Here is a 25089-nt window from a genome sequence, read left to right on the forward strand (position 1 = left end):
ATTGATCCAATTTTCAACTGGGCCGAGAGACCTATGACCAACAACAAGCCCACACTAAAGTTGTCTTCGTATCGGGTTTTACACGTTAACTTTTACAACCAATATGACTGTATTGTTGATTTTTGGGTCAGATGTTCTTCTTGGAGGTGTAATGCCGATGTTTAGCAATTAACCTTACGCCACACGACAGCCAATCGAGTCAAGTTGTCACGTTGAGAAGCCCGAATACAACTTCACAAACTTTTTGCACGAACCGGCAACTCCAAGTGTTTGCAAAAGCTCGGCTCTCGTGTCATCTCCACGAGGAGTTAAACTAAAAAACACTTTTAAGGCCCACTGAGCTCTACAGCTTTTTCTTTAGAAGCGACCTGGTCACACGTTTTGTTTACTTTATCAGCTCAAGGTCCACTGAGCTCTACAGCTCTTTTTCAGAAGCGACCTGGCCATAAATGATTGCTCAACGAAGTGGCTTATCACGTGGAAATTTATAGCAGCCAAATAGTCTAAACGCACGTTTCTAATTGTCGAGGGAAAAACCGGAGGACTCTGAGAAAAGTCCACGCGATTAGGGGGGGGGGGACATGCAAACTCCAAATATACAGGGTCAGGATCGAACCCATGACCTCCTGCATGCCAGGCTCTATCATTATCAGAGTTGTTTCTTTTTGTTTGCATTTTGACTGCTTGTGTTGTGGTTATTGCAAACATGATGCCTTGTATAAAGGTGTCAGTTTTTGTACCAGTTGAAAGGGTAAAAAACTATTACTATATTTTGCCACTGGTAAAGGAGGTCTCATAGTATAAATGCTTACCCCGAGCTCTCAATACTCTTGATAGTGCGCTGTCTTTGAGTTGTACACCTTTTGGCGTCATCTGGCCCAACACCAATGGAGACTAGGCTCTAAGAAAAGCTGTCTCGGGTGTGGACCAATCAACTTCAAGGACAGTGCATATCATTATCATCATCAGAGTTGTTTTTTTTTGTTTGCATTTTGACTGCTTGTGTTGTGGTTATTGCAAACATGATGCCTTGTATAAAGGTGTCAGTTTTTGTACCAGTTGAAAGGGTAAAAAACATATTACTATATTTTGCCACTGGTAAAGGAGGTCTCAGTGTAAATGCTTACCCCGAGCTCTCAATACTCTGATAGTGCGCTGTTTTTGAGTTGTGCGCCTTTTGGCGTCATCTGGTCCAACACCATGTGAGACTAGGCTCTAAGAAAAGCTGTCTCAGGTGTGGACCAATCAACTTCAAGGACAGTGCATATCATTATCATCATCAGAGTTGTTTCTTTTTGTTTGCATTTTGACTGCTTGTGTTTTTGTACCAGTTGAAAGGGTAAAAACCTATCACTATAATTTGCCACTGGTAAAGGAGATGTCTCATAGTGTAAATCTCCCACCCCATTACGGACCTACCAGAGCCGACGATTGTACAACTCTTTCAAGCCGAGTTGGGAAAAGTAAAACAGAGAACGCACACAAATGTATCTGTGTTGTGTGCAGCATGTGTTTATTGCTTTTAAGAGTGTAGACAGTCCTTGCACAAACTACCTAGAGCCAGTTGGTGTAACATATTACTGGATATTCATGCTCATAAGTTCTTCTGGTCGTGTACTGTATATATAAAAAGAATCGCCCGCCCGCCACCTTCCCCAAAACAAAAATCAACTCTCGTTTAAAATCTCCGCTACGCACGATATACTGTACATTTACACTGTACCATAGAATAAGATTGTCGGGAACCCATGCCTGCACAGTGCACAGAGCCAAGCCACCACCACCACCAATGGCTTTAGACGGACGGGCATGAGCAGCAGAAGCAGCAGTATTTGATGAAGTGGACTGCTGTCATCTTGTTGTTGTTGTCGTGCATTAACAGTTTTTAGAGTAACAAGGTCACACATCCGCATTGGCCAAATTCACCACCCACAACCCCCATACGTTGCAAGCATTTGTGCATGGTGCAGATGTTGCCTTTTGTATAGACGTTTATAAATCCGACCGTTTGAGAACCCCCCCGCTCCCCATATCGTTTTAGGTGAAATGCTCTTGCCAATAACACCTGGCAAGCCAGCAGCATTTGATTAAACAAGCCCGGAGCCGGCTGATGAGACCCAACATTTTCGAAACTGGCCCAGAGTGTTTGCTTGAACTTAAAAACAAATCCTGCCGGACAATTCTGGCCTGCAAAGCCAAACATGCTTGTGGACTAAAACATTACTTCATGTTTGTGAAAACACATCGTTTTTTTTTGTATTTTCTCCTGCTGCATATGGTTTGCACGTTCAATAATACAAATCTCTCCGTGCATTCACTTCTGAAGCTCGGCGAAGAATTTTCCCCGCAACCACCCCCCCCCCCCGCGTTGTTTAAAGCAAATGCACGCTTTATTCTGGACCGGTCGGTCATTCCCCAGATATTCACTTATCCGAGAGACTTTGCACTGCGTTCAACCCTTCTCGCTTACTTCCTTCCCGACTCCTACGAAATGTTTGTGCACTTTCGACGTCAAGGGGGCAGGAGCAGGAAAGCTCCACGCAACTGTTGCTGACCCATCGTTGCGTGAGCAATCACGGGTTTGCCGATTAGTGTGCCAGACTGATGCCGTCGATCTTTTGTGTGAATGCAACAGTGGCATGGGGGGAGAGGGCGGTGATTGGGCGTGGGGGTGAAGTCGGGTGAAGTTACAGTATTTACAATCCGCGTTATAAAATGTGTACAATAAATACAAAGTTGTAAACAGGTGAAAAGAAAAGACAAAATGAAAACAACCGACAAACTCTTAAGAGAACTAAAAGGTTAAAAAGTGAAATTAGACGTGAGCATCGTAGGCTCATTTTGGTAAGAAAATGTATGGCACGCACTTGGGTTAAAGATTGCTGGCTTTAAGTTTGTGTTGTTGTTACCTTCACGTACACGTCTTGAGCGAATGCCAACTGAAACCCACGGATGCACAGTGTATGTTTTTACAAAAGTGCCAGCATTTTAATAAAAACAATAGTCAAAATCCACACGGTATCAAATTTAATTTGATCAAGGTGAGCGTCACGATATAATAATCGTGCAACAAAAGAGGCTACCCTTATTTAAATATGTATAGATATATGTATGTCTATATATATACAAATGTACAGTGCAAATACATAGTGTATATATACACGAACACGCATATATGGCGATAATATTCTTTGTCACCAATGTAAAACCATATAATGCACGCTTTTATTATTATTATATTTTGTGACGGCACACTCATTTTGAGCAAACACACCAATCTGGGTATTTCCCAAGTTCACACTGGGGCCGTGACCGATCATAATACGAGGACCCCCCCAGGGAGGGGGTCAGGTTGCATCATCGCCGTGACATCGCATGCAAAACTTGAGTCTGCACCGCCCCAGAGGATATGCAAAATAACAGGGAGTGGGGGGGGCGTTCTTCTTCATACGCATCCATTGCTCGTGACCTCTGATCGTATTCATTTTGTAAACACCGCACGGTTCGTGTCGTGAGCGAATTATTCGACGCAAGGTACGACGCATCAAAGGCCCACATCGACTACGATGCTTCAATTTCCACGGTAATAACAATGATGATATTTCAGCGTCCTCTGTTTAAACAGACGAAAGCCACCACACAATGGAAATTCAGCTGGGAAGCGAATTATTTGAATTGGGAAATCGTGCCAGGGCAATTATAGTTATTACCGAGAAGAAATTAATTGCGGGCATTGATCTTAATTTGGATTTGGACTACGGCACTTGGAGCACGGTTTGCTTCCTCTCGAGAACAATGTCACGGGGTCTGTGAAATTCCACCAGTGCCTTGGGGTAATCATAATTTTGTCCAGAAAACACCATGGGAGGCGTGGGCACTGAATCGCGCAGAACCAAAACATGTGCGCGACTGGCCACGTGTCTGGCGCGTGGGCTGTAACCAGTGTTAATTTAGTCAGCGTCTCACTCGTTCCGTCATAGCCTTGATGAAGATGACAACCCTGCAGAATTTAAGTCGTCCTTTACAGTTTAGTCGACTCCAGCAGTCCAACGTCAGGTCACACATTTTCAGCTGTTACATGTCAATGTAGGAGTCGTCGTGGTCAGCGGATCCGTGAACTCAGCCAATCTGTTTATAGATTGTACATGCGCTGCATGGCCGATTGCCATGCGTGGCCTTCCCCCCCCCCCCCCCCGGTGCACTGAAGTCTGTAACGACGTCGCTAAATTATCATCTTCTGCCCCCTTCGTTAAATTGGTCTCGTTGCGTTCGGCCTCTGGTGGAGGGCCGCCCAGTCCGTCAACCCGGTCACACAGCTCCGCAGTCATCGTTGACCCGAAAACAAAAAAAATAAAACCAACCCACACTTCGCCGACGAATACATTTCGTCGTGAAATATCGTAAATCCCCCCCCCCCCCCCCAAATAAAATTAACACTGGTTAACGCGAGCCACTCTGCAATAGTATCAATGCGATTTTTCCTTCTCGCTCTCTCTCGAAAAAAAAAACATCGACGCGCCGTGTCGAGAATCGACGAGACGATAACAAAAAGAAGCGGCGTGCGAATTCTGCTCGTGTCTCCGTTGCCTTCCCACGTCTCTCCCAGCCCTCTGGCTGCACCCACGGAATACTAATCACCCTCCAGCATCATCCTCCTCCTGCACCACTGGCCCCGCGGGTTGCCATGGAGTTTTTGGGGGGGGGCCGTGCCGACGAGGGCAGCTTCGTTCGAACGACTCGACACGTTCGTCAATAACACGTTGGGGGCCTTACAAGGGGGACACACTATATACGATGACACGCGACGTATAGGGCGACGGTCCTTCTCCAGTGCGCGCGAACGCTTTCATGCGCTCGCGAAGGAAGGGCCGCGTAAAATATGAGGCCACGGTGTTACTGACGAACGCGTCGAGTGCTTTGTCGGCGTCGTTGCTGCTGCTATTCGGGATTTTTGCACCGCTGCTAACTGGGCAGCAGCGTCCGCCGAAAGATCCTTGCGAAGATTCGGTGTGCGCGTAAGGGCCGGGTGGTGGCGCCGTGAGAGCGTGCGAGTGGGGTTTTGTTGTTGTTGTTGTCGTCCGCAGGGCCTGGAAGGGTTCAGGGGAGGTGTCATCAAATATTCGCTGCGCACGAACAAGAAATATCCAGCGCGGTGATTTTTCTGCCCTGCCTTTTTGAATTTGCCTAGCCGCACAAACCGGTTCCAGCTGAACTCCTTTTATCCGTTGACCCTATTATCCGCACGCTCTCGTTATCCACCAGAGCTGTATGTTATCAGCACCCCATATTCTTCTTATCATCCGTGGCTTTTCCCCATCTTGCATCCCTGTGGGACAATTTGTCCTATTGGCAAACAATATTTTATTTTTTTCCCGTAGATTACCCTCAGTAAATTTGGAGACAGCATCGCGGATAATAGGATCCCCGTGTTGTTCGTCACCCCACCGCCCCCTCCCACCAATAATCGCCGGATAAGAGGAGTCCTCACTGTAACGTAACACCCCTGGGCGGGTGATGTTGCACCACCGATCTTCCTTGCAAATAGGCCGGGACGGCCGACTGGTTAAAAACGGGACCATCCGTAGAAGCAAATTAAAATAAACTAAAATTTTTACTCGATTTGCCACGTGAGAATAAAGGATGCGGCAGACGGCCCTGTTCCCCCCAGACTGGTTTCACGTGGCGAGGGGGGGGGAGGACTACGGCCGCCGGACGATGACGCTCTGACCTCTGAACCACGCCGGCAGAATCGCGACGTGGAAAACCGAGCGCTGCGTGCAGAGGGCCCATCGCGTTTGGTCAACTAAACAAACGAAAAAAAGGCCACCCAGCCGCCGTCATGTGAACACGAAATTCCCCAGATGTTCGACCTGCTGGTGTCACGGTCTACATGCACACGTTATGTATATATAGTGATATACTGTATATTCACAGGATCGCGCAAACAAACAGGAAAAAAAAACTCTCCCGTTCACGAATAACCGCAATTCCGACGACGTTTCGAGAACCCCATACGGCTCGTTCCCGTGTCTTGTGCCACGTCGTGTGCACACCCCCCCCTCTGCCCCACTGCGTTCTGCGTTCATGCAGACCCGTACGGAGCTATGCCCCGGGGCAGCGAGCGCTGCAATACGACGAGCAAGGGGCTCTCTTTCGTGTGTTTCCTCTCACCGTGAGAGTGTGAGAGACGTGTCTGTTACCCTATAATTGGACAGGTTTATTACATTAGGCACAATGTTTGCGACGGTTTGTGTTATAGGCAAAAAAATAGGCCTCCCCGAAACTCCGTTTGAAGTGTAAACATGAAAACACAACCGTGACTTCTTTACAAAAAAATTAATGAGGTGTGAAACTGTCGAAATTTGGCATCCAAATAGGAAACATCTTGCGGTTTACTACTTTCTTTTTTAAACTTCCTTCTAAACGATGCACAGGAAATGTATTTGAATTTTCACATCGGTCGATGTATTTCCTTTATACTTATGATCGTTAGATATTTTTAAGAAACAAATAACACGAACTCGATACTGACTAGTATTCATCTGTCCGCGTCGGTTTGGTTGATATTCCTTTTTCAGAACCACTGAGAATTAAAGTGCACTCAAGACGTCCCACCGCCCCCACCATCCATCACCTCCATTCAATCATCTACTGGACAAGACGCACCAAAACAGTTCGTCAACAAGGCAAACGGCAAACCGAACACTGTCTAAACTTTGCCGATCGCTCCGTTTCCTCTCCCCGCCCAACTTCACAATTCATCCTGTATCAAGCGCCCCCCTTCGCTCACAACCCACTTTGAGAGATAAACCTGTGTCTGTGCGCGCGCGCGACTTTGGATCGCGCGCACGCACTTTACCCGATGTACAGCCTATTCCGATGGCATCGTCCACGTGTGTGTGTGTGCGCGTGCGAGTCTTGCGTAACCCTTACGAAAACAAACATGTCGGTAATAGCGCGCGCACTTGTCGTAGTGAATTTAATCATGTAGATTGGAATCGACATGTTGCCAAGATTAGATAGATGGAAGACAGATCAACTCATTCAGATCAGTACAACAGCAAAAAATGCAATCCGTTTTGGTACTTCTTCGGTCATTTCTCTTTGCATTATTAACGAGGTGGATGGGGGGTAAGGAACGATGGAACTTAAGTAATGCGATATCAAGCGAGCTATGACCAGTCGGAAAGAGGAGCAGGCAGATTTTTCTTAATACTTGGTGGACGTCAACTGGTAGCCTACCGTTCCCGTTAATACTTTCCCATCGCTCTGCTGTCTGGAGGGCCATGGTAGTACAACATACCATACGTTTGTTTTGTGAACACACAAAAACGTCTTGCGTTGTCGCGAGGGACACAACGTACACTCAGTCATTTGTGGGAGGAGAACAGAAGATAATCTAAAGATCTCACTTCGGTGACCTCGGCATGAGAGATCGACAACAAAAGCTAAAAATAAAGAATACGTGTCTTAAGTTATTGCAAACGTGGTAGCATGCTCACAGCTACCGTGAACTTAAAAGGTAAAAAGTGTAACGTCCAGTTTCAAAAGAAACCAAGGAACTCGATGTGTCATCGGTGGAGTTTATACAGAGGGTATGGGTAAACTGTACAAAACATCTCTTCGCTCTCTCCTTCTCTTCCTCCTCATCTTCCCGCTCTTGTCATCCGACGTGGTCACAAGCCAACCGTGCCGGGGCGAGCGTTCACAAAAGAGGGCCTTCAATTTCACTCCTGGCCACGTCGCGCGACCGTCGGGACGATGGTCGGGCCGCGACAGAACCACGAGAAGGGACCCCCGCGCTCCTCCCCTCGTGCCAAGACGGGCGAGGCGACTCCAGAAGCCACGGCGATCGTGTCAGCTCAACGGCAGCCCAACAGCGGCGGCGGCCACAGCAACGACGACGACTACAACGTCAGTGGGTTCTCGGTCGTTTGGTTTTCGACGCTTGTCGGGGCAGGGGGTTCGGGGGTGCAAGTCGCCGGGAGTGGGGGGGGGCCCCGCGGCCGCTACTACGTGTCGGGAGAGCTGTCGCAAGACAGCGTCGTGTCCGACTGCGCCGAGTCGGAGACGCTCGCCGACCTCCCGCACGGTCCGCTGGCCATCGCGATGGACTTCCTCCCGCACACGGCGGCGCGTGTCGCCCTCCGGCCGCCACCGCCGCCGTAGCTGCTGCCACGCTCTGTCCCGTCCGAGTCAATGTCCTCGTCATCCTCCTCCTCGTCCTCCGCCTCCTCGTCCTCCCCGACGTGGCCATCCTCCTCTTCCTCCAACGTGAGCTCGAACTGGAAGCGGTCGGTCGACGTCGCCGGCGTGGACAGCATGCTGATGACAGACGGCGAGGCGGTGCCCGCCGTCGATACCACCGCGGCCGAGTTGGTCCCAGGCTCGAGGGAGTGGCCACCGCCACCTCCGCCACTACCGGGTCCACCGCCGCCGCCACCGCCGCCGCCGCCATCGCCCGACCCGGGCATCATGGGGGATTTGTGGGTCGGCGGTGGGGAGGGCGTGTCGGAGATCATGCTCTGGTACCAGTCGCGGTTGTCCTCCAGCGTGTCGAGGATGTCCTGGGCATCCGGGTGCACGAGGTCGCCCCACGTCTCCCACAGCGGGTGCACAATGTAGTCGATGAAGCCGACCTGAGCGCGGGGCAGAAGAGATAGACGGGCACTGTGAGACCATCGCCATCATCGTCATCACCATCATTGGCCATCGTCTACAATAAAGTAGTCCTGTCACCATCATTATCGTCAATTATAATAATTTTTATTTTATTTTATCTTATAATTTTTATTTGATTTTCATTTTTTGTTTTTTTGTTTTCAAATTACGTGACTTTACCGAAAGAACCAAGAATATGAATTCCTGCAGTCACGAAAGTTAAGTCGAAATATAATTATTATTTTCATTGTCATCAATGAAGCGCTGTCATCGTCATCATCATTATCATGGTCATCAAAAGATGCTGTAACAGCCACAAAAGAATCCTTGTCACAGATATCATCACCCATCAACATTATTGTCATCAACAGCATCATCCACCGTCATAACTCAAGCACCAATATCATCATAATTGTCATCATCATCAAGACAATCTGCAACAGCATCAGGATGATCACCATGATCATGTTAAATAAATCATTGCCATCTTTATTAGAATCGTCATCATCATCATTTGAAGCAAATGAAGAATATGATTTAATACCACAATCATATTCACAAATCATCGTCATCCAAATAATCTACTCTTTCAAGGTTAAAAAAATTATATGGTGATGCTGCTGTGTTGGCGGCCGTGGTGCACAAGTCCAGCTAACAACAAAAATACTCAGCACATTCGTCAATAACACTGCTTGTGTGGCCTTAAAATTAAGAAAATATAAAATAAGCGACGTTTCAGGCAAAATCCTCCACTCTTTCCAAATTGTTCGCTCCATGCGTTGACAAAGCTGCCCGATGAGCGACACTCCCGACGAGAGACACGCGCACGCCGCACACGCACACACATGAGCAACGCCCGGCCGGGGATTGTAACGTTCGGCGAGACCCACTGCGCTGGCGACGAACGCAGATCCAACGACCGTCGATCGTTAATTGGAACCCAAACGCGCGCGGGCTGATTGCCGTAAACGAATGCAAACCGTTCTCGAACTGATTGAGACAAATGAACGGCGAACACATAATGTACCCGAGGCTCATGATTTGTAAATGTAAATTGGCCCGCAAATTTGCATACGCCACAACATGTGCTCCGTCAAAACATCTAAGACAGACACCGCAGGAACACGGGACCGCATGTCATTTTAACACGTTGACTGCACGCTGCCACGTGGGGTCGATTTTTTTTTTATTGCTGCCCTGCACTGAAGGTAATGCAAGGTTGCGTCAACACAGAGTTCGTACACATCTCTCCTCCCCTGGAACAGACGGCACTTGTTTAACACAAAGGTGCAGCATTGCACATTTCACGTTGAGCACCTATGCCGCGCGCATACTGCCTCCGGCGTAATGATTGGCAGAACGCTGGACCTGAAAGAGCCAGACGTCGCTGGTTCGATTCGATCTTCAGGCACAGCCGTTGAAACAATGGGGCCAAGTTTCTAAACACCCATCCCCCCGGAATCACCCCCCCCCCCCAGCGCCCTCTGTCCACCGAGCAGTGTAAATTGGTTCGCCCAAGTTAAATTCGTCGGTCGGCAGGTAAAGTGTGGGTACTCCCACCTCTTCCAAGACGTCTGGCCGACGTGGAAGAGTAGGCCAAGTTACACGGTAAAAGCGTTTTCTAAACCTCCCCCTCGTGCAGGCCCTACCACCACCAGCAGTGGAGTGAGAAATTAATAGCATTATTTTTATTTTATATTTTTCCCCAACTTATTACTTTCTGTGTTTAGTTTGTTGTCCTTCTAGATTTGATTCTAGATTTGAAGTTTTCGTGACTGCAAGGATCCATACTCGTTGGTTCTTTCGGTAAAGTCACGTAGATAAAATTTTAAATAAAATAATAATATCGCACCTCTGATTACCACTATCCGGCGAGGTGACGCAGAGTTATTTAAATTTACAAAAAAAAACACTCGACACATTCATAAATAACACCACAGCAATAGGAGACATCCGGGCATTGGCCCTTCTTGATGGCACGCTTGTACCAATTGTAATCGTTCGAGCTGCGCTCAGACCCCACGCCAGAGGTCGCAAACGGGTTTTGATTCCTTACCCGTACCCGTCCGCACCAGGGTCGCAACCGGGTACCCGATACCCGTACCCTACCCGATACCTGTACCCTACCCGTACCCGGCCGGGTATGGGTAGGGTACGGGTATCGGGTACCTGATTGCGACCTCTGGGATGAAGCCATGTTGCAGGCATGGGTGGGTTGATTCTAGGAACTTGAATTGTGAGAAGAGACAAGACGTTGGGAAATGAGTGACAAACAGTTACTCACCAGTGACTCACGGCCTACCCGTACCGGTACCCGGCCGCACCAGGGTCGCAAACGGGTACCCGTACCCAGCCGGGTACGAGTAGCCGGGTATCGGGTAGGGTACGGGTATCGGGTACCCGGTTGCGACCTCTGCCCCACGCGCACCACCACCACCGCGGGGCGCTCGGTTCGTCACCTGTGACTTTTCGACGGAGGCGCTGTGCTTGTCGCACATGGGGCTGATCTCCATGCCGCGCTCGCGTTCCCTGTCGCCCTGCCGGAAGAACTCCTCCATGATGCGCTCCGTCCACTGGCGGTAGACGTCCAGCGGCTTGGTGGGGTTGCTCAAGTCGGCGCAGTGCACCATGTTCTGCAGGACCTGCGATGCCACAGCCACCACCAAAGACAAAGATCCCCCGTGTAGCCTTAACAGACTGTTGGGGCAGGTACTGTTAGCTGGCACGTATGAAGGCTGGCACGGCACACGAGGGGGTGGGTGACGAATACCACGCCCGGACGCATTTGTCTCCGTAATGCCGATGTTTGCACACTGCACCAGGTACTGGTTTGAGGCTGAGTTGACCTAGGGGAGGCCCAAGACTGGTTCAGATAAACGCCACCTGGTATTGGCCGCGAGCGGGAATCAAACTCAGGTCAGCACGTTAACCGCTACACTACACCGCCACCACCACCACTACACTACCGCCACCACCACTACACTACCGCCACCACCACCACCACTACACTACCGCCACCACCACCACCACTACACTACCGCCACCACCACTACACTACCGCCACCACCACCACCACTACACTACCGCCACCACCACCACCACTACACTACCGCCACCACCACTACACTACCGCCACCACCACCACCACTACACTACCGCCACCACCACCACCACTACACTACCGCCACCACCACTACACTACCGCAACCACCACCACCACTACACTACCACCACCACCACCACGACGATATTCCCCATGAGCCACGTGGTGACTCGCCCACTTTGCCACCGCCCCCCCCCCCACTCTCTCTCTCCGGGCATCCGATACCGAAAATAGATGCTGCACAAATCCAAAGTGTAATTCACTTTCAAGATTCAAAGTTATTTGTTTAATCCAGGGGAGAACTCAAGAGGCCAGGGTATGAATGTTAAACACATGGCTATACAGCGAACGTCGGCTCGGGGAGATTATTTTTAGACCAATCATACAGCACAATTACAGATTCAGTTTCAGGAATATCAATCAGATATTGGGTGCCGAGTGGGACTAATATGTAAACATATTTCCCGCACCTCCGATTAGCACGGTTGGCTACGTATGGCGCGAAAGAAGTTCAACATACATACAGACAAGGATGTGTCAAATGCATTGGCTTTTAATTGCCGTAAAACAGATCCCTATTAAGCACGGATCCCATGACGAACGCAACTAATAAAAAATAAACACGATTCATAACGCGCTAATACGTCACGAATCGGACAACAATGTTCGATCGAGAAATTCGGCAGGCGAGCAAAGCAAACTTCAGCGGCCCTCCTCTATCGTACACGGCTCTCAGTGGGCGCTCAGTCCTCACCTGTATCCTGTCGGTGTAGTTGTCCAGCAGGAGAACACCTGAGGACGTGACCTTCTTGGTCTCCACCATCGTCTTGAGGTCAGCCAGGAGGTTCATGTGCTTGGACATGTCTGTGGCCAGAACCTGCACATGAGGACACACACGTCTTGTATTATTTATGTTTGTTTAAACCTTAGTGCGTATGAACACCGATAGAGATCTGTAATTTATATGGGTCTTGTAAACAGTTTAATGAGTATAATAATAATGTTCAGCGCTTTGTCAATACACTACTAGACTATGGCCTCTCCATGCTGTTTCTGTCATGAGGGTTATTTGACCATACTTCACCACGGTGGTCAGTGCAGGCGGGTAAAAGCGCGAGAGGGGGGGTGCCAGGACCGGTTCTGACATAATTCGCCACGGATGTTAGCCATGTCCAGGAATCAAACTCAGATTTTCCGGGTTTATAGTGAAATGCGCGAACCACTGTGATCTCTACACCACACCACGTGGGCACACGTAATAAAACCACCGTGTCAAATTTTAACCAATACGACCCCTCATTAGAAGTGTCAAGCCTCAACTAGTGACCACAATATAATGTAAAACAAGCCCCTCGGGGGTTTGACCTGGATACAAAAATGTATAATTGAGCGAATAAGCGAGCGATTGGGTAAGCACATTGACGGAGAATGGATTAATGGAAAGAGAATGTCATGTGCTTAATGGATGGATGGATGTGAGAATGAATGGATGGATGGATTTAATGGTTGCACGCGGCAAGGCGAGTGGTGCTTCTGCAGAGCAAGTGGGCAGTCTCCGAGTGAACATTACGGACGAAAAGGCTAACGGCCCTCAACTGGTCACGTGCCGAGTTCACCCGTCGGGAAACAAAGCACACATTGTCAGGTGTTGCGACGGCTGCGATAGGTGAACTTTTTTTGAAATCTGGCGCAAAGAACAAATAACAGGCTGGAGAGGCCGAGTGCAATCTCCTACACATCTCGGCAACAACAATGGGCATCATATCTGCCTTGAACAATAGCGCTGCACGCGCGTTTATACAGCGCGTGTACGTTTACGCTCGCGTGCATGTGTGCGCGCGCGGGCGTGTACTTCAAAGAATGGGCGTGTGTTGGGGGGCTTTGGAGAAGGCAGTTTATGTGACGTGTGTAAAATGTAAATAGAGATGCCTCTGTTTACCCGAACAGACCCAGCACTGTTAGCGAGCACCTATTAAGGCCGGCCTTTCACACTGGGCGTTGGTTTGACCAACACCCCTGCGTTCCCGGTCACCGCTGACCGTTTACCGCTGCACAAGGGCTTACTCACAATTTCAACTGAGTTTGTGAAAAGGAAAAGCCCGGTAAACATCCAGACACTAATTTCCAACCGTGTTTTACGGCTGGTAATTGATACACGAGAGATATTACGGACCTGAGTGGGCTTTCGACCTGCTTGACGGAAGAGTACCTGATCTCAAACTAAACTATTTTTATTTGACCAGATACAGCCCACTGAGCTATATAGCGCTTTTTCAGAAGCGAACTGGCCAAAAATGATAGCTCAATGACGTGGCTCGTCACGTGGAAATTTCTAGCAGCCAAATACTTGAAACACGTTGATTATAAATGTGGAGGGAAAAACCGGAGGAACCGGAGAAAAATCCACGCGACCATGCAAACTCAAAATATACAGGCGTCAGGGTCGGAATTTAATTTACGCCCTCCCGTATACCAGGCAAGGTAGTTAACAGCTTACCACCGTGGGCACCACGGTGGCATTCCTGGAAACCCCGTCGTAAGTGGGATCGTCATAATATCGAACTCTATTTTCTGCATAGACAGTAGAAACAGTAGAAACAATACGAGCGAATGTTTAACTCGGTTTAGTCGTTAAAAATCCACAAAAAACACTTGAGAATCACAAAAGCTCCATGCCAAGTCACATCGGAAACCAGACTGTTAAAATGTGTTCGGATTCATGTCGGAAGACGCTTCGTTAAAATCGATGCATGGCGTAAATGTAGCTCGTCATAGATCGGAACCGTCGTAAACTGGACACCGCCTGTATTATCGAGTATGCCAGAGTTGCGAGTATTACCAACCAGCCTGTGACCTAATTGGTTGAAGAAACATCGGCCCGCCCCGCCCCCCGAGTACGGAAACAACTGTAGGCCACGCTCGTCTGCGAAACACGGCCCCCCCGTTCGCGACAGCCCCCTGCGCCTCGAAACGGACCCATCGCTCGATTTTCATTCGACCGAATTCTTCCTCGGCACGGAGGCCACGCGAGGCGACACCCACCATGTCGATGACCATCTTGCGCAGGGTCTGCCGCTGCTTCTTGCTCAGGTTCTGGAAGATGTCGCAGTTCTCCTCCTGCAGCAGCTTGAAGCCCACGGCCAGGTGGTGGTTCTCCAGCACCGACTCGTCGTTGTACATCAGCGCCAGCTCCGAATCTGCGCGCACGCACGGAGATAGCCCCCCCGTTTAGCCTTGAACAGGTGGAGTGGGCCCGCCTTTGTCTCTCGATGCTGTTACACGCTGTGACAGGTTCTCATTTGAGGTTGAGTCGATCTAGAGGGAGGCCCAGGACCAATTCAGACAATCCTCACTGGTGTTTCTGGCCGGGAGGGAACTCGGGGCACCGGGTCCGTAGCGCAGGGCACGAATCACCATGCTACCGCTCCCCCAGACTGCACGGGGACTTATACACTCGCTTCATCTGTATGCACACATGCGCGTGGATGCGTGTCACTGAACATAACCAGTGACGTCGTATGCGCGTGCGTGCAACAGGCCACATTGCGACGTGCCACACTGTCAGCGGAGTGCAACATTTTCGGCCCGAACTTCGCCAAGAAATTTTACCGGAAAAACGGCGACACGAGAACGCAGATTGGAAACGTGAAGAGTTACATTGGTCGTGCGCAACGCAAGCGGCGGATTGGTCCACCGCTTTCAGAAGCACGTTTTACATGCCGACTTCATCTCACACCGCGAAGCTTTTAAGAGCTGAACATAGAAAAGTCCTGGTTACAGGCCATTGTACAGTGAACTGCTCTTTTTTACCGAGTCCAAATAAGCACATGGGAGAGACATAAAAGGAAGGAAATGTTCCGTAACGCAAAGTGACAAAAAAAACAACAAAGCAAGCAAAATAAATAAACTTAATTTGCGGAGTTATCACTTTTGTAAAATGCCACGTGCTGGATCATGGGGCAAAGGTGCGCGTCGAGAAAGGAACGATGATTTAGGGTATGCCCGCTTAGAGCGAGGAAGGGCAATGATTCTCGTCTTTCAGGTACCGATGCAGCACGGCTTTTCTCTCCGATCAATTGACGGATGTTGCGTTTCGTTCGTTTTACAATTTCACCAGTGAACAAAGGAGTGAACACAAAAGCCGGACTGCATTTTAGCCCACGAGGATTTAATTGGTCTCCTGTAGCTCTAGCCCAGGACTTGCCGAGTGTTGTGTGGGGACAACAAAATGGGGCCAGATTTATTTAACGCACAAGTTGATAACTTAACTAGCTAACACTCTCATGTGTTGAATAAAATGTGGCAGAAAATTAATTGTTTTTCCGGTGAGGATCGAGTGACGAATTTGTTTTTATTTACGACGATTACAAAAATGGAATAATGAATTAACAGACAGATCGGGGCACCTGCCCCGAATATAATTGCACGACTCCGAAGCCGTGTCTATTTGCTGTCTGCTATCTTGCCAGACGGTTCAATAGCAGACGGTCTATTTTAAAGCATGCTGTCAAGACTGCGTTTCCCCTCTACCCCCTCCCCTCCCATCCATTATGGAACTTTTGATTTTGTCGAACGTTAGTGTTCCCGTTTCTTTATTCGTTTTACGTCGCCACTTTTTCGTGAAAAGTGCGTTCGTGCTAATGTTTTTGTTTTTCATTTCAAGATGCAAACACTTCTTAAATTGCTCGAATAAAAATAGTAAATAATAAAAATATTTTAAATCCCTTGGGTCATTATTCACTGCTGTGGGACTCCTCATGCCAAGTTGACCACAGACAGCAGTCGTTTGACCATACTTCGCTACGCTCGCCAGTGCGGGTTGGTGAAGCACTACACCGGGTGAGACGTCACTCGTCCCTGACGGTTGGCCATCTCCGGGAAAAGGAACTCGGGTCACAAGGTTCACAGCATTGACCACTGCACCATCGCCCCACTTCAGCAATTGTTTCTTGCTGTGATTGTCCCACCTGATGACGGACGCTTGTGTTGCGCCCAAAACGTCGTGATTTAATTTTTTTTTTTTCTACCTACGTGACTTTACCGAAAGAACCAAAGAATACGGATCCCTGCAGTCACGAAAACTTCAAATCTAGATCACTCCACTTCATCGACCCGTGCTTGCGCTTAGTTTAAAGAATAGTCAAAAGGCTCGCAAATCTTTCCTTGCTACGTGTTCATAGATGTGACTGCAGAGACAAGTCCAGCGGTCCATATGACTCGGCATCAAATTCTAACAAGCGGTTCACAAGAAAAATGTCTATGTGAATTGGAAATATCCCAGTTCGGTGAGTCATGGCTACGTGTGTTCTTGAACACTGGGCACTCACACGGGGCAGGCACCCCGATTCAAGCTAATGCATTAGACATCCATCGATCTGAAGCCACCTATTTTTAGGTTGTTCAAGGGTGTCCGTGATAGCTGCGCTGCATCACACAGATTGACCAGTGCTAAAATTAGAAAGTGCTAAAAAAAGAAATTACAAACCTCACCTCTTGATTCCATGAAAAAAAACGCTTTTTAAAACTTTTTTTGTTTTACCAGGAAAGTCCCACTGAGATAAATAGCTTGCTTCCAGAAGCGCCCTGGCTATCACAAATTATGTCTCAATGAAGTGGCTCATTGCGTGGAAATGTATACTGTGAAACCGGATGTTTTTAAATGTGGAAGGAAAAACCGGAGAAACCGGAGAAAAATCTCAGGCTCGAACCCACAATCTCCTGTATACCAGGCAAGGTAGTGAACATCTCGCAACTGTGGCGCCCCATATATTTAGTCGAAACATAGGCTTAATGCATTGTTCGTGACGACGTGCATGGTGCGAGGGGGAAGTGGTAGTGATGATTATCTGTCCCTTCCCTAGGTCGACTCAGCCTCAAATGAGTACCTGGTGTGGTGTGTAAACATTGTCACGAGGGAGACCAGTGCAGCCGGGCGTGGTGGTGGCCACCCACCCCCTCGTGTGCCTTCACAGGCGCTCGCTAACAACACTTGCCCCAACAGCCTGTTCAGGCAATATGACGCGGGGACAACTTACTGGTGTTGATGAGGAACTGGTTGGACACTCCGGGGTGATCGACGTCGTGAATGGCGCTCGCGAAGATGGCCGCCAGGATCTCGAGGTCGGTGAACACGGCCTGCGGGGAGGGCGAGTGGGCCGAGAGGAGCATGACCATTAGCGGTGCGCCAAAAATAAAGCTCGCTCCGTGGTCAGATCGCTTATTTTCCCATTTAAACTCCCCGATTCAACGTTACGTTTTACAGGAAAGTGTGATTGGTCACCTTGGCTATGCGATTCGTTGCTGTTGGATGCTTGCTCCGTGTTAATTCACGTCAATAAGTTGTCTCTTTACAGCGTCTAGAGATGCTTACGAGACTAAGATGCAACATCAAAGCAAATTATGATTGCGTCAAGATGGTGAGACGGTGGCAAAACACCATTTGTAGCACATGTAACCGACATTGACCAATCGTTCGGCTCAATATGGAACAGGGCACCGCGAACTAGTGCACCGCGTCTTACATAAAGAGCAGTTTCAAAATAACTGTCGCCATAGTCTGTGCTAATAATAATTTAGTACATTTGGTAATCGTGCCATTCTTATAGTGCGAGGCTATCACGAAGGTGCTATATTTCACAGACAGTCTGCAGCAGTTTCAAAGTAGGCGGGGGGGGGGGCGGGGGAGATGTCTGCCATTTGCAATCCCAATAAAGTAATTTGCGACGTAAATTTTTCAAAAGCGGAAAATAAATTGAACCACGACGCCCCCGGCACACGACGGCCGACCCCCTTTTCCAATGACGTCTCACGGGGATCTTTTCACGTCCACTGCGACGCAGACGGCGCCACGTTTTAATTTACCGCTAACGTGCCCGCGGCGATAACCAGGGCGGCCTGCCGGACATGAACCGCGAGCCTCTGCTGCGACGAGCGGTGCAAAACGGCTCCTAACCGCGGGCGCCGCATCGCGTCCCCCGATAACACGGCACACGGTTCCCCCCCCCCCCCCCCGGCGAAATGGCAGAACGCCGCCGACGCCGCCGCCGGCGTGATAACCCGTCATCGCGACGCGAGGCGACGTCGTGCGTAAGGAGCGGCCCCTCACGTCGAGTGCGGGCGTGGAGAGCAGCACGTGCGTGGACTGCGCCACGTCAGCGGCGTGCAGGTTGTTGTGGTAGGCGACGTCCGCGTGGTAGTGGTCCTCCAGCGTCATCATGTACGTGATGAACGTGTCCACGGGGATGCGGAACGTCTTCAGCAGATCCCGCTCCTGCCCGGGTTCAAGGGAGGATGTGAGTGTCCCACGTGTCGGTGTTTGGGGTGGTGGGCGGAGTGGGGAGGGGGCTATGATGCTTCGTTGTTGTCGTGGCCACTTTGGCCGTCGTGCGTGTCGGTTGTTTGGCCACTCCCCCCAAATATTTTTAGATAAACGGCAGAAAGACACTGGAAACATTTGAGTGCGTGCGTCCGTTCATTCAGTCATTCAAGCAAGCATTCAATCGTTGATTAATGCATTCATTTATGCAATCATTCATCATATCCCCGCACTCATTCACCCATGCATTTATTAATTAGTGCATCAATTAATTGATCCATGCACCTCTTTATGCATTCAACCATTCAATTATTCATGCATCCATTGATGCAATCATGCATTCATGCATTTATGAATTCATTAAACCATTCATTCATTAATTCAGCATTTCCATTAGGAACAGTCCTTGGCTTGGGCAGGTTTTCATTCAGAAATTGATAGATCACAGCTGGTGCTAATGATGATTTTTTTTATACTGCACACTGTTGTGAAGAAATCTGTGTCACATTAATGATTCGATAACTTATCAGTGACCAGCGATTACTGAAACTTTCTTTTTTAAGCTTCGAAGGTTCCGTTGCGATGAAGCTTGCCACAAATGAACGACAATACCTTGCTGATCTCACACAAACTTTACAATAACAGATCGAGGTCAAGAGGTAATCATGGCCCAAAGCCGATGATGCCACCACCAAAATGTAACTTTTTTTATTTTACCTGCTAAGGGCTCACCGAGCTTCATAGTTCTTTTTCAGAAGCGATCTGGCTATCACGAATGATAGCTCAACGAAGTCGCTCATCACGTTGAAATTAACAGCAGCCAAAATACTCTAAATCTCCACCTCATTGCCAATGCGTTCTTCCCTCTGCCAGATCCCGCAGCTGCTGCGCGGTAGACACACAGCGACCTCCGCGGCCTGCCCTGACAGCACCACGACATCTGAACTTCGGTCTTCCGCTCGGTTGCCCGGACTCGTGGAGATCACTCCAATGCCGGTCTCGATTATTGGCCTCCTGGTTACCCAATGAGCTTTGAAAGCGTCAATTTGATGCTTAAGGCATCCAAACCAGGATCCTTTTTCAGAAGGATCTTGCTTTGGATGTTTGGTATATTCCTGACTAGAGAAACCCCAAAAATATGAGTGAGATATCTTTAACAAAAACTCCACGTGTGAGTTAGCACTTTTCTCCCTTCAACAAGTTGCCACCAATGCTGAACGTGCCGATAATAACGACAAAGATCCCCCGTATAGCCTGAACAGACTGTTGGGGCAAGTGCTGTGAGCGATCACCTATAAAGCCCGGCACGGCATACTTGGGGGTGTGCCGTGCCGCACCCGATAAACACACACTGCCGCGTCAAGACTAGACTGAGTGCCAACCCAGTATCCAATAGCTTCATAGATTTAGTAGAAGTATAGGGGAGTGGAACTTATCAGGAAATGGGGGGGGGGGTAAACTTTGAGAATCCCATCTGTAAGCTGACCAATAACCGCTGAGGAACGGTTCGCTGGCAGGGCACCCACTGACTACCGGAGTGAGCCTGGGCCACAGTCTGCCACCGCCGGTGCATCCAAAGTGCGAGGCCTAAACCTGAGCGTGCGTCATTGGCACCTTGGCACGACAACGATAATGGCCCAAAGAGTCCGCGAGCGTACCTGGAAGATGGCGTACATGACGACGGTGAGCGGTCGGTTTTGCGAAAACTCGGCAACGTGGAAGATGTTCAGCCCCCACTTGTTGACATCGTCAAGCTCCTGGCGAACACAAAGCACGCGGGGGTCAGAGGGCGCCGTGTGAGAACATCGCAAACGAACACAAATGCAAAGATCCCCCGTATAGGCAACACACACGGCCGAGGCAAGTGCCTGTTAGCGTGCAACGCCGAAACAAAAGAGTTGCGTGGCCAGCACCGTGCCCAGTCGCCTTTGTCTCCCCAGTACCAATGTTTACACACCACACTCGATTACACATTTAGAGGCCAAGTTGACCTGACGGAGGTCTAGGGCCAGTTCAGATATTTCTGACTGATATTTCAGAGTGATTCTCATCCGGCAGGGCTATAGACGCACATCTGGTTTGTGGCAATCTCAGTGGAAAACATCTTGCCCTGATGGAGTAAAATGATGTTCATAATGATGACACGCAAATACATAAATTCCTATTTTGAACAGAACACAATTACAATGAAATTCGCTTGAAGAAATGAGGTTGAGTTTTTTTTTCCTACGGGCAATGACGTACAAAAGTGGCTACTGACGTACGACAGTATTTACAAAACAGTAAAGCAGGTATTGGTAAGTATTAAGGGATTGAATTGGCAGCAGTGTATAAACACAAATAATAAATAAATAAAATTACTTGCCACATTCGACATTAGCCCTGCCGATGTCAAGAAAAAAAACATCAATATATAATAGGCTAACCTTCTGCAAAAGGGGCCAGTGCCCAAAAAAACATTTAGTTTATTACAGATTTGTTTCCGTTCTAAAAGGCAGTGCTGTAATGACGAACGTGGCAATTGTTTTTCTTGGGGGGGGGGGGGGGTTTATTTCTTTGTTTGGGATTTGCGGTTTTTCAATAAAAAGGAACAGCAGAAAGTGACCCGCAGAGTTTGGCAGACGGGAGAGAAAAAGACGTGGCGTGCAATAGGAGAACGAGGCGGGACAGCCGCGTTCACACCACCGGGGGGGGGGGACAGGACAGAGAGGCAACCGAGACACGAGAACTGGGACAAAAAACGCGCGCGCGCACAAAAGCAACCGGGACGTACGGGAACGAGTGAACAAACACAGGGCAGAAGAGACTGTCGTAATCTCGGTCTAGGATCGGCTGCCCAGAACACGTTGATGTACCCGGCACACCACATCCAGTACATTTCTCGCCGCTGACTGCGACTAAGAAGTCACGTGCAAACCTACTCCAGTTCAGCAACAACTTCAAGATACGATTGAGTGAGACGTGACACCCTGGGCACGACCCTGTAGCGTGACCTTGTTTAATAAAGGGGCATAAAAAAGAAAACTCTAGATGGGTGTACACAGCCAATGCTCTCTTTCCGTGTGTACGATAAAGGGAGTGATGCCTTTCAGACTTTTAGCAGCGGGGTTGAGTCTTCAGCAGGGGCGGAGAGGGGGGGGTCAGTCCCCTCCAGCTCCCCAAGATTACGGGGCTGCGATTACACAAGAGCGACTGGCACAGACGGGCACGTAGACACAACGGCGACTGGGAGAGACAGGCACACGGAGACAAGAGTGACCGGGGCAGGCGGACAGGAAGCTCACCATGGCCAGCGTGTCCTCCTGGTCGGTCTTGACGCCGAAGCGCGGGATGGAGGCGTGCGTGAGGCTCGAGCTGTGTGTGAGCTTGCGGACTCCGCTGATGTGCGACATGGGCTGTCGCGACTTCTTCTTCTCCTTCTCTTTGGTCGTCGTCGGCGCCGGAAGTTCCACCTCATGCTGCTTGTCTGTACGACGCAGCCGTTACGCACAAACGGACACAGACGCAAAGGAACATTAATAAACCGTCGCGGTGGTAAGAGGGGGGACGGCGAACGGTGCCATTAGCGATTCACCATTGATTCATGGTTCAGATCCCGTCCGGAAAATGTGTGTCGTTAAACCCTCCGCTGCTCCGGCAAAAGCCAATCGACGGCGTTATCGCGTCGACGAACGTGCCAATGTATCACCGCTTCAGCGCACCGACACGTATTTTCTGCTCACGAAATCCGGCACCAACAATTGACTACGAGTCACAGAGGTGGACGTGTTGAAATGAGCTGTGAGCGAGCACGTGTTCAGTCTGGGCATGGTGGGTGTTGTGGCCATCACCGACGATGCCGCCTTTGCCCGCCCAACTTCCAATGTTCACACACCTGCGTCGTGTACTCCCCGAGGGGGGAGCCTATGACCGTTTCAAATATCATTCGCAAACCAATGCTAGATATGGCCGGGTTCAATGCGACTAGCGTGGTGAAGTAGGGTCAACCGACCCCCATGACCCACGCGGCATAAGAAGGGGCCTTCCTGAAGCACTGCTCTCTGGTGTAAAATCAAGAACAGGGTTGGCATCGGGTAACAAGATTACGGATTTATTTTAAACAAATGCATAATATGAATTCATATTTAACCGAACCGAGGAGGCGGTGGCTGCACACTCTTGCACAAGACACGTCAAACCCACTGGCGTGCGTGCGTTACAATCCCATAGTAGCAGCATGTTCGTCGCAGGATATCCGCGCACACGCGGCGCGCACACGTGTGCGCGCTGCAACGCCGCACCTTGCACGCGTGTGCCCATGCGTGCAATGGAAACACACCTATGACATCACATGGCAAGGGATTTCCTATGACGCACGCTTACACTGGTACGCGTGGCCTCATGGGGCACGCTCTTCCAATCAGTGGAGAGCACATCCCCTCTAAGCGAGTCTCCTGGGATGTCAACCACGGACATCTTTTAAAATAGAGCCCTCCCCCCACCACTTCACCACCACCCGCCCCCGCCCCTTCACCTCCCACAACATCTGACAGCTGATTCACATTTTCGCTGTGGCGCAGATATGCCAATAATAAGTGTGGCCGTGTAGAAATGTGTCCGATTAGGCCGCCGCGTGACATCTCCTTTAATAATAAATAATCATAACCACGACTTGGGTAGCACCGTAACATGGCAAGCCATCACTGTCACAGCATTTGCAGAGATCGCCTTCCCAGCATCACCCCCACCCCAAAGCTCCTTGGCGTTAATTGCGAACGTGGTTTAGCTCTCCGATGTGTTTTCGAGTTGAGCGGCACGACGTCCGACGTTTCGCTCCGCAATGCCGGCTGGGAGTTCCTTCAGAAAGAACGAAGTCAAGAAATTCAGTTCCGGAAAACAAGCACGTCTCCCAAAGACGCAGCCTTTCCTTCGAGAACAACAGAAGGTCCCCCAACCCAATGGCGCCAACAGCCTTTCGTCACCTCATCGACCCGCTCGCCATTTCATCTCGGCACCTTTGGCGTTCAGCGATTGCCAAAGGAACCGAATTCCAAAAACGTCAGCTCCTGAAGAAGGTTCCCCAGCGCCGTGCAGCGAAACGTCGGCGATCGCGCATTGAGTCGCACGGCACAGCGGTAGTGCCAGCGTCAACGTGTATATGCATCAACTTGAGTGGGCTGCGAATATTTTTTCTCAAAATTTGCAAACCGAGAATTGGTTAGGAAACCCGGCTTCTGTGGAGTATACATTTGCTGATCTCGTTAATACCTCGCCGATCTCGTCGAGGAGCATGCACACTCCAGTCATCCTCGCAGCAGCAGCGACAGGAAGTCACTGGAGCTCTGCACTTTTAAATAATCTAGATTGAAAACCCATTTCTTTACAACTGCGCTTTTGTGTTCAGTTTGTTGTCCTTCCCACGCAACCTCCGATTATCACTGTCGGCTACGTACAGCGGGAAAGAATTTCAACATCCATCCATCCATACAACGTACACACAACATACATACAAACATTCCACTTGTGATGCTCGGTGGAGTCGGTTACTAGTAACGGGGAAAACAACACGTTCTAGAGGGTTCTGAAAGCCTCTTGGAGATTCACGCTGACCGTCTTGCGTAACGAGCGCACGCACGCACGCACGCTCGCGCGATTCTGTCAGGGTGCCGGCTCTCTGGAGACGAGTGGTGAAAGGGGGTCTCTGAAGGTGTGAAAAGGCAAGCCATTGATTTCTGAAAGGCAGGCCTGCAAAGCCAGTGCAGCGTATCTGCACTGTATTAGTCGCAATCTTTGCTGTGATATCGCGCTGGCAGCGGTGCACAAGCACAATAAAAAAATATTCCACATCGAAAGCGATGTTCCAGGCAGTGGCCCCTGTTTGTCATTATCCCATCTTGCCATTAAGCAGGGCCAGTATCCAAAACTTTGTAGGCATTTGTTTTTTCTCTTTCAGGGCACTGTCATTGCCAAATGCGTTGATTTTGTTGTTTTGATACGTATGTATGTACGTTCGCTAACTGATATCTACGTT

General features: G+C 49.5%; 1 protein-coding gene across 7 annotated transcripts in view; it reads right to left on the reverse strand.

Moving 5' to 3' along the window:
• Nucleotides 1-1492: 1492 nt before the first annotated feature.
• The window catches only part of LOC144726674 (3',5'-cyclic-AMP phosphodiesterase 4C-like), a 182857-nt gene continuing 159260 nt past the window's right edge, over nucleotides 1493-25089 (reverse strand). For all 7 annotated transcript variants that reach the window (XM_078605453.1, XM_078605452.1, XM_078605455.1 and 4 more), the window contains 8 exons: nucleotides 22364-22545; nucleotides 20738-20836; nucleotides 18870-19034; nucleotides 17800-17899; nucleotides 14807-14961; nucleotides 12519-12641; nucleotides 11121-11303; nucleotides 1493-8639 (listed from right to left, as the gene is read on the reverse strand). In XM_078605453.1, the coding sequence (XP_078461579.1) occupies nucleotides 8013-8639; nucleotides 11121-11303; nucleotides 12519-12641; nucleotides 14807-14961; nucleotides 17800-17899; nucleotides 18870-19034; nucleotides 20738-20836; nucleotides 22364-22545 (1634 nt within the window). In that variant the 3' untranslated portion in view covers nucleotides 1493-8012. The remainder of the gene's footprint in view (nucleotides 8640-11120; nucleotides 11304-12518; nucleotides 12642-14806; nucleotides 14962-17799; nucleotides 17900-18869; nucleotides 19035-20737; nucleotides 20837-22363; nucleotides 22546-25089) is intronic.

This window comes from Lampetra planeri, chromosome 24 (genome assembly GCF_965212315.1).
Source record: "Lampetra planeri chromosome 24, kcLamPlan1.2.h2, whole genome shotgun sequence".
NCBI classification, from domain to species: Eukaryota; Metazoa; Chordata; class Hyperoartia; order Petromyzontiformes; family Petromyzontidae; genus Lampetra; species Lampetra planeri.